Raw genomic sequence first — 19,658 nt, forward strand, 5'->3', positions numbered from 1 at the left:
ATGCAGCTTTAGATCCGTTGATGAACAAGCCAGAAGCAATAGTGGTGAGAAATATGAGGAAGAAACGTTGAGAGGAACTCAAATGACTCAAATCTTGTGCAGATCTTTAGGGTGTCCATGTAGGACCATCTACAAATGGAGATGGTACACAGCCTGGACAATCTCATAAACAATATCCCCATAAGACAAGTATATGATAGCTGTTTTAGCCCAGTTGATTCCACAATGAACTGTCCTTGGTTGGATCATACATGGATACACTGCAGACAGCACTCTCCTCCAAGTGTGTTTAGCTCCCCCATTTCACTTCAAAAGTGACAGTTCGCAAAGATATGGCCTCTTGCCATTGATTTCATGAACAAGAATGTCATCCTTCATGAAATGTCAACACCACTACAAAGCACTGTGATGTTAAAGCTATAGCAAGTTGTTGTAACCAATTCATCCTGGTCAGGGTCGAGGTGAAACTGGAGATTAACCTGGGAACACTGGGTGCAGTGTGGGAGAATTCACCAAGGACGGGATGCCAGTCCAGTAGAGAGGGTGTTGTGATGGTGGAGTGCGGTACTGAGCTTTGGTTGAATCTGTGTATAGTTTCACATGTTCTCTTTGAGGGCTTGCTCAGGGTTGCAAAGTTGCTTCCAGCTTTGACAGGAATGTCAGGAGTCAGTAGAAGAAAAGATACTGATTACAGAGAAGGTCATTAGGGTAAAATTTCAGTAAGAAATTACACAATATATTCTTCCCTTTTACTCAGTGATCCTGGGGTAGTCTCCAGATCAACTATGATGTTGATCAGGATAAAGTGGTTACTGAAGATTTTAAAATGTTATTATATATCTACCATGAAGATGAAGGAAAAGTGTCTCTCTTTTTTTTTTTTTTTTGCAGATACATCTGTCTCTTTTACCTGAAAGGCAGACAAGATTGTTAAATTTGTCATGATGTTGGATGGGAACTGCTGCAACGAGTCCCACAACATGCAGAAGATGCAGGTCCCATCCCATCTTGCCCCGTCCTTGTCTCCGGGCGTGCGGCGCAAGCGGCTGATGTGGAAGAATGCCGTCAAGCACATCATCAGCCAGCCTGAGCTAAAGGAGCAGTATGGTGCCGAGCCAGCACGCAAGATTTACGTCACTGACGTCTACATTGAGGAAATAAACCGGCAGATACGCAGCAAGACGTCACGTGGTTGCACCAAACGCCGTTCCTCTGTTGTCCGTGTTCATCCATCCTTCTTCAGAGAGCAAAACTCTTCCAACAGCTCTCAGGCAGGTGTGACCGCAGAGTTTGCCAGCGACGCTGATTTTTTTGTGCGCTGGGGCCATACTATTCATGGAGTCTATGTCCCAACTCTGAGACACACCTTCAAATCTCGTGACCTGGAGAAGCTCTACCAGAGGCACTCATCACACACCAGACGTACCTCACTGGTGGTCACGAACATCATAGATGCTGCTGCAAAGCTGCACCTGCTGGTCCTGTATCTGGCCTTTGCGCCAGACGGAATAGACCCACTACATGCCTGGATTACTAGCTTTTTCATGGTGTTTGCGGTATTGCTTTGTGTTCTTGTGTTCACCTGCAAGCGTTCCCATTTTCCAGAGTGGCTGCATTATGCCGGCATGGCCAGCTGGGTGTCACAGACTGCCCAGGTGCTGGTAAGGCTTGGGTACGGGCTAGAGAATGACCCGTCCTGGTATGTACTGTTCACCCTGTTTGCCACATATACACTTCTGCCATTACCACTGCTGTGGGCAATGGGGGCTGGCTCACTAACTTCAACACTGCACCTTATCACGGAGACCGTACAGCACTTCAGTGAAGTGGGATTGCTGAGAAAGGTGATGGATAGTTACTATGAATAGAGAAAGATATGTGCACTCAGGCATAGTGCCCTACCATAGATACTTTTCTACAGTGTCTACCTTTAGGCTGCATTGATTCCATTTGTTCAGTACTTGTTGAAACTGATATCGATACTGACACCAAAATGCGTGGTCTGTTTAGCGTTAATTACTCAGGGACGTCATGGAACAGTTCTGTTACGTTTCCCCGGTTTAAATAGTGGCCATGAAAAGTGCTCATCTGCCTGTTCGTGCCTTCATGTTATGGTAGCTAGTCGATTTTAAATGAAGTGCATTAGCTAGCTACCTTATTTAGCTATTTAGCTTGGATCAAGTAGGGTTGCAGTGGAGAAGAGAGGGGTTTTTTTTTCACTTCCAAAAAGTGTTTCTGTCCGTTTTCATTGCGTCTGAATCTCTCGTTGTCAAGGACCAATGGCGGTTGACCGTCAAGAGCAACATACTGGATAAGAGCTGTTCACTCACCTAGCGTCGTCTGTTGACAAATTTTTCTTGCCTAGCCAGCGTTTGATGCTAGTAATGAACTCATCGTGCTGAGTTTTATGTTTAAGATGTTTATCGGGTTACTTGGATTGTAGGAAGACGCCGTAGTTCCTCCTCTTGATATTTTAGCAGAGCACAGTTTGCAGTCTGTGTTATTTTTATTGCTGTCATTAATCGCCACGGAGGTCATTAGGTTTACGCCACATAGTGTTACGTGGAAACAGATGTTGACATCAGTGCATTTTTACATGTAGGAATAAATGAACACGGTATTAGACGGATACCCGATACCAGTATCGGTATTGATGCATCCCTACTATGGTGTATATTGGACAACCTTCTTGTTCTCCGTACTTGATCGCTATGCGTTTTTCCCCATCCCAGATTCTTGCAAAGGCCTTACTGTATATGAGTATGAACACAGCAGGGCTATTCATCCATTATCTGATAGACCGGGGTCAGAGACAGGCCTTCCTCGAGACTCGGCGCTGCATTGAAGGCCACATGAAGCTGGAGATGGAAAACAAAAGACAGGCAAGGAAGCACATGTAGTATCCGGAGAAGTCATACACCGTGCTGACTGACTCTGACTGCATAAGAGAGTTTAATGTTTCTGTCTTCGAACAGGAGCGTTTGGTGTTGTCTATACTTCCTCGCTTTGTTGCCTTGGAGATGATTGCTGATATGACCTCCATGGATGATGAACTGCTACCTCAGCAGTTTCATAAGGTCTACATCCATCAGTACACTGATGTCAGGTATGGAACAACACCTTCTTCTCTGGCTGTTATGATCTATTAGGCTAAAAGATTCAAGTAAATCTCACTTAATGAAAGATATGGACACCTGAAAACATGTGTTCAAATTGTAATATAGTTCAAAATGCATATTAATGTACATTTTGAAAGTGGTGATTAATTTTCTCTAACATTTTATTTGTTACTAGCTGGTTTAATCTCCGAATGCATCAGCCTTTAATAAAAAATTTAGGCTGCTGTTCAAAATCGAAAAGCTTTCCTGCTTAGTGGATTACTTGTTACTTTCTGTTTTGTCAGCAGCATCATTAATGCTTAATGCTCAATCACAAGGCTCAGGTTTTTTTGGGTTTTTTTTAAAATATATTTTTCTTTAAATATGAAAATCATTCACTGTTTTGAATCAATTTCCTTTCCATTCACAGAAATGGCAAAGCTACAACAATGTTTACTGATTGCCCTTTGGTTACTGAGTAGCATCTCTCTAGCTAACTTGATTTCATTTTTTAAGTCAACACATATATATTGAATCTAGCACGACCCTAACCAGGACAAAGATATGTGAGTAAGGATAAGATTAGTTTCATCTTTCTACTCTTCAAGTTTTGAAACAGGGTTTAGCATATCACCGGTCTAATTTGTTGACACTGCTAACTAGCCATGTTGGGGGAAACCTTGCTAACTACTGTAGCTATGCTATTTTGCTGAGCTAATGGGTAATAGATACATATTTACATGTAGCCTCTGTTTTTTAATCCCACAATCCTCATTTAAAATGTCTTACTTGTGTGCACTACTGTCTGGTGGAATATGAAAAAAAAAAAAAGAAAGAAAGAAAGAAGTAATTATTGTATTGTGCGACTTTGAAAATTCCGATATTTTTTGTTTTCTGTATCTCTCCTCCTGCCAGCATCCTCTTTGCTGATATAAAGGGATTCACCCTGTTGTCCATGACCATGTCTGCACAGGACTTGGTGCGCACCTTGAATGAGCTCTTTTGCCGTTTTGATCGTCTGGCTGAGGTGAGAGAACTGGGGTTAAATAAAGAACTGTTGCACGTTGCAGGAGGCATGGTGGCTTAGTGGTTAGCACATTTTCCTCGCACCTCCAGGGTCGGGTTCAATTCCCACCTGTGTGTGTGGAGTTCTCTTTCATCATCTCGTGTTCGAGATCCACCTATGGGAAGGGCATCTGTACCTGACCTCTGTAGAAGCATCCAATTGCACCAAGTCTGACTATGACAGACAGGAGCGCGAATCCAATTCCATACCTGAGTGCATAAATTACCTGCACCTGCTCCTCTACCTCAGTTGGCATTTGCTTCTTGCGACCTATAGTTTATTTTGTGTGCACAGTTCGCTGGTTTGCTGACTTGCACTTTTTGTCCGCAGGAGGACTTATCCCTCGGATCAGCCTCCACCGGACGTGTTTGTTTCGCTAGCCAGGTTAGCTGTGTCACTCGCTGCAAGCTGCCCACACTCACACTGCTTGTTAGGCTGCCGGCTTTGGCTAACACTGTGGATAACCAGCCTGCCCTAGTGTGGTGCTCCCTTTGCAGCTAGGGATTCTCATCCCTTCTGCGTGGTCTGCATGGGCCTCAAATAAGCAAAAGAAGCCACTGATTTCCCTGACAACTGTAGCCACTACCTAGCGCATCTCAACAAGCTCTGGCGCCGAAGGCTCAAAGTGGCCGCGACCCAGAGCATGGATTTTGGTCAGTCCGACTCTGACGGGGGAAACGGCGATGACAGAGTGCTCTCGGGGATCTCCTGAGGTGCTGAATCTCTGAGCTGGCCAAAAAAAGTGACCCTTCTCTCCTCGAGGGGCATCTTACCAGGTGAACCTTCCTTCGTTAACGAGCCGCCCGGCTCTGGTGATGAGGACGGCGCGGACCTTCTAGAGGGTTCGGAGGACAATGAGGACAATCGAGTCTTCTCTAATGCCCCAGGCTAATGTTCCTGCGGTCTTACCTCAGTCCATCCTGTTTGAATTTTGTGAGTGAGTGGCAATATCGAATGGCCGGGCCTGCAAAGTGCCACGACCAAGAGAGGGATGATTATGATGGGAAACTCCTGGGAGCTCCTCTTGGCCCGAGAAAACAGCTCCTCCCGATCCTCCCTGCATGTGCCAAGCATATGAAACACTGTTGGGGAGACCTGTTCGACCTAAAACATGGTCTTGCAGGCATTGAGGTTAAGGATATGGCAGCTCTAGGCATGGGTGACACCCCACCATTGAGCCCTCCATTTCCAGACACCTTAACCCCTCCCAAGGTGGCCTGCTAGCTCCCCCCAAGTCCACTCTCCCCAGCAAAATGGACCGTTTTTCCACATCCACCCACCAGGCCTCTTATAAGGCTTCTATCAGCTTATCAGGCTGAGCTCCTGGTTTACATGGGGCAGCAACTGGAGAAAGGGTGTCCCTCACCCTCACTCTGGAAGGAGATCATCACCATTAATCTGGTTTCCTCCACCAGTCCAAAGACATGCGTTGTAGGCTGAGTGGCATTTCCAAATTGTCTGTGGTGTGTGAATATGCCCTGCGATGGATTGGCACCCCATCCAGGGTGTCCCCTGTGTTGTGCCCCAAGTTCCCTGGGATTGGCTCCAGGCTCCCCCGTGACCCTGTTTAGGATAGGCGGTATGGAAAATGCATGTATGGGTGGATGTTGCACATTGCTATGTTAATTATATCTCATTTTCCAAATCGTCCAGTTTTCATGAGCTAATACGTTGTCTGTGTGTGTCTGTGTACATAGGAACACCACTGCATGAGGATAAAGATTCTGGGTGACTGTTACTACTGTGTGTCTGGAGTCCCAGAGCCTCAGAGAGCTCATGCTCGGTGCTGTGTAGAGATGGGTCTGGCTATGATCATCACCATACGGTACACAACTAGAACTTCTGATCCTACTGATCCCGCAGTGCTTTCTCATCCATTAAAAACTGAATTTTTGGCTTAACATGAACTTGCTCGTATTTTTTGTCTTGGCCCTTAGAAATGTGCGAAAGAAGCTGAACCATGACATGGACATGCGGATCGGGATCCATTCTGGCTCGGTTCTGTGTGGGGTTCTGGGCCTGCAGAAGTGGCAGTTTGATGTGTGGTCCTGGGATGTTGGCGTAGCCAACATGCTAGAAGCAGGCGGTATCCCTGGGTGAGCAAAGAAGGAAGAACACCTTAAGAAAAAGATTACCCTAACCAAGTGCATACTGAAGATGAATGAATGAAAGAAATGCATGTTTTTTGCATTCTGGATTTGTCTCATCTGTGGTTAGCCGTATCCACATCTCACGCGCCACACTGGACTGCCTGGAGGGGAGCTACGAAACCGAAGATGGCCGCGGTTATGAACGCAACGAGTTTCTGCGTAAACACAACATCGACACTTTCCTCATCTGCCCCAAGGAGGAGGAGGACGCTGTAGAGGTGGAGCCTTCCAAAATAAGCATGACCATTCGCACCTCCAACACAGACAATTTATTTGGCAGCATCAATAATATGAGCTGTGTAAGAATCTCTTGGGTATAACAGATCGAACCAGATATCACACCATGACTTTAATGATGTGAGTGATAATGATCAATTAAGTTCTGATGGTTCTAATGATGAGCTCTAAAATTCCCAGATCTTGGCGTCATTCACAAACGGCTCTCTGGTGCAGCAGCCCAATTCGAGAAACAAATATTCCAGCGCCAAAGAGATTAATAAACGGATAGAGCACGCCATTGACCTGCGCAGCAGTGAGCGTATGCAACAGGAGCACATCTCTCCTTCCACACTGGTGTTCAAGGACACACACATTGAGATGAAGGTATGGAAAAGTGGCCAAAGTCTGGGGTTGGTCCTAATTTTTTTTTTTTTTTTTTTTCTTCCTGTGCCAACCTCCTTTAGGCTAACTGCCACCAGCCTTCCTTTTCGGGGGTCATCACACATTTTTTTAATAATTATTTACAATTTTTCTTACATTCCGATTGAAATAAGTATAAGTTATTAAATTGTAGTGAGTTTGTGTGCACATTGTCATGTAAAGGCAGGGTGAGACGGATGCAACTACAGTAAAAGGCTTTATTCAGAGGCAGGCAAATCCAAATCGAAGAACAATAACAAAATCCAGTAACAAACTTGATCGTGGGTCAGGCGATCAACAAACGGGCAAAACCAAAAATACGAAACACGAGGGCAAAAGCAGGATTAAAAACCATGAAACAAGAACAATGAACAAAAGGTTTGGTACGGCTCAGGCAGCAAACACTGAAGCGGAATACTTCGCCACATAATATAGAAACACAAGGGTATAAATAGACAAACTAATCAAAAGGGGAAACACGGAACAGCTGATGACAATGATCATAACACACTTTGGGCGGGGGCAATCACAATACAGGGGCGGAGACAGGATAGAAACCAAAAACAAAACACACGTTTCAACGTAAACAAAGTCATAGACAACCCGGAAGCACGTGCTTTTGATATCCGTGACACACATCCCTCTCCCTCCATACACTCCTTTCTCCATCCATCTATGACAACAACTAAAAGGGGAGAACATAGACGAAAGAAAGGAGGGGAAATGTAAAAAATGTAAAGAAACCAAAAAGACAAGTAAATACAACAATAATCATAACAATAGTCACGAATTTCTTAATCAAAAAGTCCGTAGACAACGATGACTCATTTTGACTTCCAAGTAACTGTTATTTCTTGTGTTTCAGTTCTCTCAGATGAGGGATGAAACATTCAAGACCAACCTGGTATGCTCCTTCATCATGCTCGTCTTCCTCATGGCAGTCCAAGCCCTTATCCCTGCACCCAGGTAAACAGCCTATGGGAAAAAAAAGGGGGGTCAGATATGGCGCCCCCTGGAGCAGATAGGGTTAAGGGCCTTGCTCAAGGGCCCTACAGTGGTAGCTTGGCAGTGCTTGGGCTTGATCGCCCGACCTTCTATGCAGTAACCCAGAGTCTTTAACCACTGAACCGCCACGTTTATATTAACATGATCTGTGCAGATCTTTTAGTAATCTAGAATGATCTCAAGACTTTCACTCATCTTAAAATATTTTAAACTGTGACTACGTTATCGCGTTATTGAGTCTGCACTTTGAGGAGTGACCACTGATTTGCTGCTGTAGATTCCAGTGAATGTGCCATATGGGTTTAATTAGATCATAGCACAGCCTCTGACATTGATCATGGTTTACTTTTCGAGCATCTTAAAGTAGAGTGTCAGAGCCAAAGGATTAGCGCTTAAATGGTTTACCTCGCTTTTTCTCATCAGCCGCCACTGTCGCCTGTGAAATCCCACAGGGCTCCATTTTAGGACAATGTTGTTGTTTTTTTCATTCTTTCTTTTCATTTTTTAAATTAAATATAAACTATAGCTCTGTGCGCCGGGAACAGTGGAAAACGCCGAGGTAGACATGTCAGCAGTGTCAGGATAGTTTTGTGAATTCTGGCTCTGACAGTTCCTCAAGCTCAGTTACATCACTCCAGTCCACAATTGGTCTTAACCAGGGATATGGACTAGTTAAAGACAAGGGTTTGTTTTTTTTCTTCAAAATCCCATTCACTCAGTTATTATCTTTGTTTGCACCTGCCTGCAGTATCTTCTAAAGAATTCAGTTCTAGTTCTGTTTTCTTATATATTTCCCAAATTGTCAAAAAATGTGTAGCAAATTGAAATCTCTGCAAACCTGACCAGGCAGTTGCTAAGGATGAATGAACACTTTATATTAATGTTAATGAACGTGGTTTTTGTTTGTCTCTCTGAGTTTCATATCTGACTGTTGGCTTGCACTTGAACGAAAGCAAAAACGTTTTTTGTTGCATCCCACAGTATCCCGATACACACCTCTAGTCTCGACCACATGTCCTATGAATCTTTCTGGTAACCTTGATAACGTGCCTCCTATTCAAATCTATATTTGTATCTGTTTATCAACATTAACTCTACATTCTGGTTATATCCCTACTGCAGGGAAGCAACACGTGAGGATTGAATCTTTAAATGAAAAAGTTTCCTTTCCGTTTCCTGATTTAAAATAGGTCAATCCATGCTTTTGCACCACCTCGCTTATATTACCAGGACTCGGTCAGTCCACTTTTCGCACCTAGATCAAAATGCTGATGTATGGTCGCTTACTCTAGTGTAAAAAGGACGGATTATATTAGTTTTAGTATTATCAGTATTAGTTTCACTGCATTCTAGAATCCAGTACAAAATTGTACCATACGTCATACAACCCTTTTTTCTGCAGGCCATATCCCATCATCGTCCAGTTCTGCGTGGTGCTGCTGGGATATCTGCTGTTGCTGGTGATGGCTCTGGCTGAGGAGTTCAAACAATTCCCATCTTCACTTCAACGATTCTGCTGCTGGATTCATGAGAACAACTTTATACGCTCTTTGCTCACCGTCACTGCCATAGCCTTGAACTTCGGCATGGCTTCTGCTGACGTGGTAAGGCCCAGCACCACCAATCAGAAGCTACCGAGTCTCCCGTGGTTCTCTAGCTACCGACGATGGGGAGGAGTGGCTAAAAGCCTTCAGTTTATACCACTCTTACTTTGACTTATTCTTACTAGAAGATTAAATACCATCCCTATGACTCCTGAGTGCTTCACCTGTCTACGGCTTTGCATTCTCATGATGGAATCATCATTGGGAGTTTGAATCCCAATCATGCCACAGCTGAATGTGGCAGAGCTAAAGACAATCTAATTAGCTTTACCCTGGGTCTTTCCGGGTCAGAAGAACAGTTAGTTCCCTTTCCCTCGGATGACTTCTGTAATGCTATCAGGGAATGAGTCAAGAGATTAGCATTCAAAGGGTTATATTAGAGGCTGGACCTTTTTAGTTAACATAATTAATTTTTTATGCTACTGTAATATGTGGGGTTCCACAGGGGTCCATTTTAGGACCTCTCGATCTGTGTGTTTCCCATCGGTTCAAATTATTTCCAAGCATTACACAACATTCCATTGTTATTCTGACAATATGAAGCTTTACATTTCTTTGAGATATGGCTCCTTAAACAGGCTTTTGGTGTCATGCTAGCCAATCAGTTCAAGTTTTAAAAGTTACAGTTTTACCTCTGACTGTTGCAGTGCTGACACTGGAGACTCCTTCCATAAATAAATGTCTCCTCATAAAAAAAATAACAACTTCACCATATCTACATTGTCATAGCTGTTTTTTTTTGTTTTTTTTTAAAGAGTATCTATTATTATCTCTAAGTCCCTTTGTACGTTGTAACTATAGAAATGATGACATATTAGAATGAGTGCATTAATATAGGATAAACCTGTGATTAGTCTTGTCTCCAGAACTTCTGTCTGAGCTGCAGTTAAAAGCGCTTTACACTGTCTCATTCATCCATTCACACACACACTCACACACCAATGGTAGCAGAGCTGCCATGCAAGGCGCTAACTTACCATCGCTTGCAACTCGGGGTTCAGTGTCTTTCCCAAGGACTCCTTCGGCATGTGGAGTCACGTGGGCCGGGAACCGAACCGCCAACCCTACGATTAGTGGACAACCCGCTTTACCAACTGATCCACAGCCTACCATGTGAATCAACATGAATCAACAAATTGATCTGATTAGTCAAAATGGAGAATGCAACAGAATTGTGGTATACCATTTGTTTTAACATTAGTTGTGATCGTTCAGGTGTGGTGTAACATCATGCGTGAAGATGTGGAACGCACTAATGAGACCAGCCAAAGACCTCTAACTGTCTGCACTTATCCTGAGGTGAGGAGTTTATTCCTTAGTAATTACAATATAATGATATTTATACAGAATTATACTCATTATACAGTATGTCTCATCCTTTCTTCCTCTTCCACATATAGTTTTTTGTATTGAGTGGCGTTGTCTCCATGGTTACCTGTGCAGTGTTTATAAGACTCAGCTCTCTTCTGAAGCTCACCGTTCTGTTACTGGTAGCCACCGTCTATACTTACTTTGTTGAAGTGGCCTTCCATACTCTTTATGTCAATCAACAAGAGCCGGAGCAACTCTCCAGGTAAAAATAAATAAATAAATAAAAATCATAAAGACAGTAGGAAGTGTTATACTGTATTTACTCCATCAGCTCAGTCTTGTGTGTCATCTCCAGAGCTTACTACCTGAGAAGAAAAGGCACCTCAGTTCTGTTAATGGCAATGTTTGTGATAGCTGTGTTCTACAACGGGCGACAGGTACGCTTTTGCATAGCACAAAATATTAGTGATGGACGAATTTACTCAAAATTCAAATATGAATAAATTTAAAGGTGCAGTATGTAGTTTTAAGCAGTGTTCAAACTAAAATAACTCAATAATAATGAAGTTACATTGGAAGAACTGTGATGTTGCAATACAATGAATCACACTAGTTTTAGGCTCGTTTATAAATTTTCTGGCCCAGAAATTAAAAATAGCTGCTCAGCAGCACCCCTTTTCCTTAAAAGGCAACTTACAAGTCATACAGTATGTAGTTTCAAGAGCATTTTAGTGTAGACGGAATATTTTCTCAAAACTCTAACATTGAAAAACAATGACTTTGTTATAAATTTAAAGGTGCAGTATGTGTTAAACCTAGAATAAGCTAATAATAACAACGTAATTAAAAAAAAAACCTTGATTTGCAATGCAACACATTTCACTAGTTTTATGCTTATTTACAACTTTCTGGCCCAGAAATGAGAAGCTCAGCTCCACCCCTTTTCCATGAACGGCAACTTATGAGTCTTTACAGTATGTAGTTTCGAGAGCATTTTAGTGTAGGAGGAATATTTACAAAACTCTACTAAATGATAATGCTTCATTACAATGATATTGTTATCAATTTAAAGGTGCATTAAGTCATTTGTAACAGTGTTAAACCTAAAATAATTTAACTCTACTTTGGCTTATTTCCAATTTTCTGGTCAAGAAATTCAGCTCCACCCCTTTTCTATAAAAGGCAACTCTCAGGACATATCCTGACAACACAGGGCTGTAAAAATAACAAACAGCCCCTTTAAATCCATTTAGATTATTATCATTTGAACAGTGATCTTTATGTTGTCCAATGTCAGTGGGAGGCCACAGCCAGACTGGACTTCCTGTGGCGCCTGCAGGCCCAACAGGAAGTGGAGGACATGCGAGAGCTGAGAGAGCACAACGAGTGTCTGCTGAACAACATCCTGCCTGCACATGTCGCTCACCATTTTCTGGACAGGAACAAGAATGATGATGTAAGTGATGGCACTTGGGGGTATCAAGACAACCATTTATCAGCGATCCTTTATTGGGACGGTGATGAGAAGCCGGGAATATACCGATTTTCAGGTAGCACTTAAAAGCCAAGAACACTGTCTGGTTTATATATATTATAGTACGTTATTGTTTCTATAGTAACAGTTAATTCACAGGAAATGGTATGACGGGCACTCGACTTAAAATTGTTTATATGGTGAAGTTTTCTGACATAGGAACGTTTGATAACTGAAAAAGTTGCATTTTCAGTTGAATTTTGAGAAATCACTTGAAGCCTTTGTTGTGTATTTCAATTGCTTTTGTTTGATCTGTTCATTGCAGACCGCTGAAAGTCTTTAAATTTGGACAATAAACCCGATTTGCAATGGGGGTTGAATAGTTTTGCTTGCAACTCTACATGGAAATAAATGTGGATCAGGTGTAAACAGTCATGTGTGGCTGATGTCATTGGCTGCATCCAAAATCGCACACTGTGTCAGTACCTTCTGCGTTCGATTCAGTACCTACTGCTTGGCCAGTGATACAGTACATGCTGATCAGTATAAATCGTAATTTTTTTTATATTTTTATACAGACCGTAGTGTACATTGTGGCTTAGTGGTTTGTCTTGCACCTCCAGGGTTGAGGGTTCGATTCCCGCCTCTGCCCGGTGTGTGTGGAGCTTGCATGTTCTCGCCGTGCTTCGGGTACTCCGACGTCCTCCCCCAGTCCAAAGACGTGCGTTGTAGGCTGACTGGCATTTCCAAATTATCCATAGTGTGTGAGTGATTGTGCCCTGCAATGGGTTGACCCCCCCATCCAGGGTGTCGCCAACCTTGTGCCTTCAGTCCCCTGGGATAGGCTCCAGGCTCCTCGTGATCCTGTGTAGGATAAGCAGTATGTAAGGATGGTTGGCTAGTCTGCACTTTAGAGGCTAAATTTCGTCTAACTTAGAGGTTTTGCTTGATTGATCCTGATGAACCATGCACAGTATGACCAAGGGCAGGAATTAACAAGGTTTTGAGCCTAGTTCACACTACACGATTTTAAGCAATTGGCGCTCGCCAAACGGCAGTCGATCGTCATGTGTGAACTACTCAACGACGCATCAAAGAGGCTCGCCGACACATCGCTGAGGCAGCTGCGACGCCAGACAGATATTTGGCATGCTAAATATCTGGAGCTGTCGGGCGACTCCACATCCTGTGGTGTGAAAAGTGTTGTCACTGGCAGTGATTGCAGCGGTGAGCTACAGCCAGCGAGAGAGCAAGGCATGAGGTGAGGTCACCGTGAGGAAGGGAAAACCCGCGAAACCTTTCGACTCATCTCCAACTCTCTCTGTAGCACACACGATCCCTGCTAGCCCGCGTTTAATCCATTCTTTCACCCACTCCCTTTGTCTTTTCCTTTTTGGGGTTTCTTCTACACAAATCATCGCGCAAACAGCTCGCACCGCTTGTCCTACGTCCGTCTTCAAATCAACGTGGTTTTCGCGTCGTATATATCCGTGTCACTTCTCGCGTGTGTTTTCCTCATCGGGTGACAGGGTCGTTGTCCGCTCGTGTAGTGTGTGACCCCCTGTCGCCGAGCAATCATGTAGTGTGGACACCACAATGACTTCTGATTACGAGAGAACAAGTCGCGTAGTGTGAACAGAACAGCGATCTCCCGACGCTGAAAGTCGTGGCGTGAACTCGGCTTTAGGAAGTAGCCGTCATGCGAGTAGTGCATCTTGTGTAATGTGACTTTTTTCATGTTTGCTCATGAAAAGTTCTATATTCTATATCACTTCTCTCTGTCTCTGTTCAGGAGTTGTACGCACAGTCATATGATGAAGTCGGCGTGATGTTTGCCACCATTGCTGGCTTTAACGAGTACTACGAGCAGAAAGAGATTAGACACGAGGGAGTGGAGTGTCTCAGGCTCCTCAACGAGATCATCGCTGACTTTGATGAGGTGAGTGAAGAATCTTATGGAGTTAGTCGCTTGTCTGATTACCATGTAACAGGCTTTCAGAGTCCATTGTCAGGTAAAGGAAGTCTAAAAACCCTTCTCTTTCTTCTACTTCTGTCTGTGGGACAGTTGTTAGATGAGACATACTTTTTGGATATTGAGAAAATCAAAACCATTGGGAGTTGCTACATGGCAGCATCTGGCTTATCACCTAATAAACAGGTTGGTCATGCTATTATCTCGTTTCAAAATACCCCTTTATTAGCAGGAGATGATCATTAACTTAGATTTCTTGCTTTTTTCATATGCTGTAACTGGCATTAGACGAATCTAGAGTCAAATTGACATTTCTATTCAAATTCTAACCAGTTATCACGCCACAGATTCCAATCGGTCGGAAAGTTTGGATTAACTTTCTGTAACAGCAGCTCTGACAGCAGTTACGGTCACAAGGCAATATGTTATTGTTTCTATAGTAACCGCTAATTCACAGGGACTTGCTGTGGTCACTTTGATATGGTGACATTTTCTGTAAGAAGATATTTATTTTAGGGGCATTCCATCTCAAGTGGTCCAATAATTGCAAAGTTGTCCGTTTTGAATTTTTCCTAGCTTTTTTTTTGAGTGATTACCTCCACGCATTGACATTGTATTTACTTGGTTTAACGACAATGGCCATCTTTGTGTCATGGCACACAACAAATTTTGGCTATACAGCTATTGATGGAAACCTCAATAGCTCCTTGCAACAAAAACTGATCTCTAGAGCACGTTACATGGTACATGCACCTATATAAACATTTTGCACAGTCTTCTTCCTTGACAAATGTAATACTCAAGATTGCTCACAGTTCCACTTTTAGGGTCAATTTATAACAGGAAGGGTTCGAGTCTCAGTCTTAATTTTTTTAGAGGGTACATGGGTAAGTATAGTGTGCATGCAGAACATTTCAGGTTTGAGACTTCTCTTTCTTTTTTTTTATGGGGGCAAGAAAGTGCAATTAAAAAAAAAAAAAAAAAATCCCTCACTTTCGGTTTGAATATCTCTGGTGGGGGACCAGATACGAACCTGAAGTTTTCACAGAAATAAGTCCTCTATAGTAGCGTTCTTCTGTAAAAAATTGTGAGGTTGAGATTGTAGGTAAACTCTTCAGGACAGTAGACCTCGGGGGCAATATTTGAAGAACCAGATACATGTTGGAACAGGTGTACAGTTGGTATGCGTGAATAGATTTGATACAAATATGGAAATACAGTCCTCAGTTGGGTGTTTTACAAATGAACAGTGTCATAACCAGAGCTGTGGTGTTGTTTCTCCTGTGATAAAAGCAGTAAGTGACTACAGCTCAGAAGTACTATACATAGAAATAATCACTCAAAACAGTTTGTTTTTTGTGAGCAGTCTACACTGGACCACTTGAGATGGACTGACACTTTACATTTATGAAAGTAGTCTCCAAAATCAGCACTTTGTAACAGTCAGAGGTAGTTATAACCTTAAGCGGACATTCCATAACATTAAATGGATAAATTGTCCTAGTTTGTCAAATAGTTCAGAGATGCCAACTGCTCACATTAATAAATCAGATCGAGTTCTTTTTGCTTTTGTCCTCAATGCAAAGTCTCAAAAATCAATTTGACTCATGAGCGTGTAGACGTGTAGACCCTAGTGCACGAAGGGAATATACAATGCGTAAAGAGGAATAAGTGAATAACAAGCTGGAGTTTTAAGGGGATTTTATAGTGTTAAGAAAGGTTAAACCATGTTAACTCTCTGGCACTTCAGACTCGTGGTGGCAGCGACTGGCATCATCTGAGCGAACTGGTGCTTTTTGCTCTGGCAATGCAAGAGACCTTGAGAGCGATCAACAAACACACCTCCAACAACTTCCAGCTCCGAGTCGGTAAAGTCACACGTTGTACTTGTAGCTTCAGATGCTAATGTAACTAACGCAGGGAAGAAATATGTCCCTGCCATGGAAAAAAATAAAATAAAATCTTTTTCAAGAATAAATGAGCATTTTGCAGCTCTTTCACCAATACCTTCAGCATTCTAAACCTAGAAGAAGCCTTTAATATACATATACATTACAGCACAGTGAAATTCTTTGTTCACATATCATAGCTTTGTTAGGAAGCTGGGGTCAGAGATGATACAGCGCCCCTTACACTGCCATTGATGGACCTTCACTGCTCCAGCGGTGCTGTATCATGGCTGACCCTGCGTTCTGACCCCAACTTCCTAACAAGCTACAATATTTGAAGAAAGAATTTTACTGTGCTGTAATGTATATGTGACAATTAAAGGCTTATTCTTCTTCTGATCAGTAATCCAGACCGTTTAACCATTGAGCCACCACTACCCTACCAATATCTAATAACTCACAACATTAAAAAAGGTTAGCGCTGTTCTCTATACAGTAATTTCCACTTTTTATTGCATGATGCCAAGGTGCCTATATTTATCTGTTGTCACACAGGAATCGCACACGGACCTGTTGTTGCCGGGGTGATCGGAGCGGCTAAGCCGCAGTACGATATCTGGGGGATGACGGTAAACCTGGCGAGCCGCATGGACAGCACAGGCATCAGTGGGAGGATCCAGGTCCCCGAGCAAACCAAGAAGATTCTGTCCAACTGGGGATTTGTGCTGGAGCTGCGTGGCGAGATCTTCATTAAGGGCGTGAGTGAGCGGCAGGGACGCTTACGCACCTACTTTATCAACAACAGCAGGGCTTACCGGACCATCAACGTATCCACGAAAGGGGGAAGGACAGCCGGACGCAGCATAGGGAGGAACACGCTGGCTTCGGTGGTGTTTAGTCTCCTCCGGGCCATCCAGAAGGAGAAGCAAAGCGGCACCGCTGGACGATTCTCACTGTCCACGAACAGCATTCAATGTTAATATTAAAAACTGTATGAAAACTGACATGACCAATGAAATGAGCTGTACTTGTTGCCTTCACTCTCCAAGAGAAACTTCACCAAATTTCATAGTCCTCAAGTCTGTAGTTATAAACAACAAAATCCCCCATTCGTTTTATTCACACACACTCTAACTCATGGATACATGCCACACCAAACATTACTAGATTCCATGTCTTTTCATTCGGCTGAATCTATTAACAGATATATGTAATCACATGGTGAAATTTCCTTTTAAAGGTTCATGAAACCTCCCTCTTTCCGCTCAAGACTACCTCTCAATGTTTTTGAAAAACGCAGCTTAAATGGGCGTGGATGGCTGGGGGAGTGGGCGTGGCAGGGAAAGGCAGCGGATGAAGAGGCGAGCCTTCAGAGTTCTCTCAATAAAGATGGATAGTGACAAAATGTTTGCAGATGAGGCAGAGGACTTCTCTCCTCCTGAATCCCCAGGGCTAAATGGAGACACGATAGATAGCAGTGTAGGTCCTACGCCCTGTCTATTTGAATCATTAGCCCCTGGCATGACTATGGAGGAAAACAAAACAAACCTGGTAGCGCAGATGAGAGAAATGTTGGAATGGTAGCTAGCTAATAGGCTCGAGCTTTTCACGAATAAAAGGCGAAGGCTCTTCCCTTCAACGCGGATTGTATAGTTTTGCACGCGACGGCCCGCGGAGCTTTAAGAGGTTTAATTAGCTCGAAAGGCAAGTAAAATGTTTAAAATGATGGTTTTAACCGTTTATGGTTAAAATTGGTTAAAATGAGTTAACCATGGTTAAAATTAGACACATACCTCATTCGAAGGGATGGAAAAGTCCTCGGGACCGAGCGAGTCCGAAGTCCACCTTTCTCCAATTCACATAGCGCTCCTGAAAAAAGGTACTCGAACTCTTACACCACTGAAACAAACACCTGCGACCCATTTGAACGCCTCTCTCATCTACTACATCTGTAGGAAAGCACCACCTGCTGTGGTGCATGAATAATTAAGAGACAGCATCTTCCCATAGGATGCAAACACGCGGGCTCATGAATAATTATGAGACACCGACACGTCATCGAAGTACTATAGTACATTGCCACGTCACTGCCTGTGACCGAGGTTTTAAAACAGGAAGACGAAAATAGCGGCAAAAAGCTCAGAGTTAACCAGTCTTCTCCTACGATTAAAAACAACCGATGCTAAGATTGTCTTTCATGATGTGCGATACGAACGCCTCTGTTAAATTCTTAGAAAATGTAGTTTAGTGTTTCATGACACTTTAAGTACCCTAAGGACCATTTTGATTAAAATGGAGTGAGGCAATTATGTACATTGTACCTCTCCATGAGTAAAGTTATAGTCCTGAGACATTACTTTACTTTCATTCCATTACCGTTTTTTAACATGCCGTAATCAGTGACTTCTTCCTTCAGTTGAATCATTGTTGCTGTGTTAAGGGCTCTTTAATTACTTCACTGAATAAGTCAGTTGTGTTTCATGAGCACTCGGTGACTTTAGAAGCAAAATTTAGTTCATTCAAGAGCAGAGCGTGGTTCTTTAGGGATGAGCAGAGCTTGAGTAATTCAGGTGCAGAACTTGGATTATTAAGGAGCAGAACTTAGCTACCTCAGGAGCAGAACATGCTTCATTCAGTAACAGAACTTGGCCAAGTCAGGGACAGACCTTGGCTAACTCAGAAAAAGTACTTGCTTAATTCAGGGTTAATTCTTTAGCAGAATGAGCAGAACTCAGCTAATTCAGGAGCAGAATTTTGAATTAGAACTAGCTTAGTCAGGTGCAGAACCTGGTTAAGTCAGGAACAAAACATGGATAATTGAAGATCTGAACTAGGATGATGCAAGATCAGAACTTGGGTAATTCAGAAGCAGAATTTAGCTACCTCAAGAATGGAACTTGGATAATACAGAACACAAATTTTTCAAATTAAAGAGCAAGATGTTTAAGAGCAGAACCTGGTTGATTCATATGCAGAACTTGGCTAACACAGGAGCAGAACATGGCTACTATCTGTCAGGAGTAGAACTTGGCTAAGTCAGAGGATGAACTTAGTTCATTCAGAAGCAGAACTTGGTTAATTTGGGGCTAATTCTGGAACAGAAGCTGTCTTATTTGGAAGCATTCAAATTAAAATGGAGATTAGAAGCAGAATTCGGTTAACTCAGGATCAGAACTTGGATAACACAAGTAGAATTTGGCAAATTTGGAAGCAAATACTTTAAGGGCAGATCTTGGCTAACTCAGGAGCAGAACTTGGTTGATTCAGGAGCAGAAGCAGAACTTAGTTAATTCAGGAGCAGAACTTAGTTAATTCAGGAGCGGTACTTGGCTAACTCAGCAGCAGACCTTAGTTACTTCAGGAGCAGAACTTGGCTAACTCAAGAGCAGATCTTAGTTAATTCAGGAGCAGAATTTGGCTAACTCAGGAGAAGAACTTATTTAATTCAGG

The 19,658-nt window shown here is 42.9% G+C and overlaps 1 protein-coding gene across 1 annotated transcript; it reads left to right on the forward strand.

Moving 5' to 3' along the window:
- The first annotated feature begins 897 nt into the window (after positions 1-897).
- On the forward strand, positions 898-17,849 carry si:dkey-206f10.1 (adenylate cyclase type 8). Its single transcript, XM_017455766.3, has 18 exons — positions 898-1,844; positions 2,733-2,882; positions 2,976-3,106; positions 4,014-4,125; positions 5,862-5,989; positions 6,102-6,260; positions 6,382-6,613; positions 6,732-6,917; positions 7,819-7,919; positions 9,361-9,562; positions 10,778-10,861; positions 10,963-11,135; positions 11,229-11,310; positions 12,171-12,329; positions 14,140-14,286; positions 14,413-14,505; positions 16,070-16,187; positions 16,764-17,849. Exons 1-18 carry the CDS (start codon positions 942-944, stop codon positions 17,186-17,188), a joined length of 3,585 nt encoding a protein of 1,194 aa, XP_017311255.1. The 5' UTR covers positions 898-941; the 3' UTR covers positions 17,189-17,849.
- Positions 17,850-19,658: the final 1,809 nt, after the last annotated feature.

This window comes from Ictalurus punctatus, chromosome 25, assembly GCF_001660625.3.
Source record: "Ictalurus punctatus breed USDA103 chromosome 25, Coco_2.0, whole genome shotgun sequence".
NCBI lineage: Eukaryota > Metazoa > Chordata > Actinopteri > Siluriformes > Ictaluridae > Ictalurus > Ictalurus punctatus.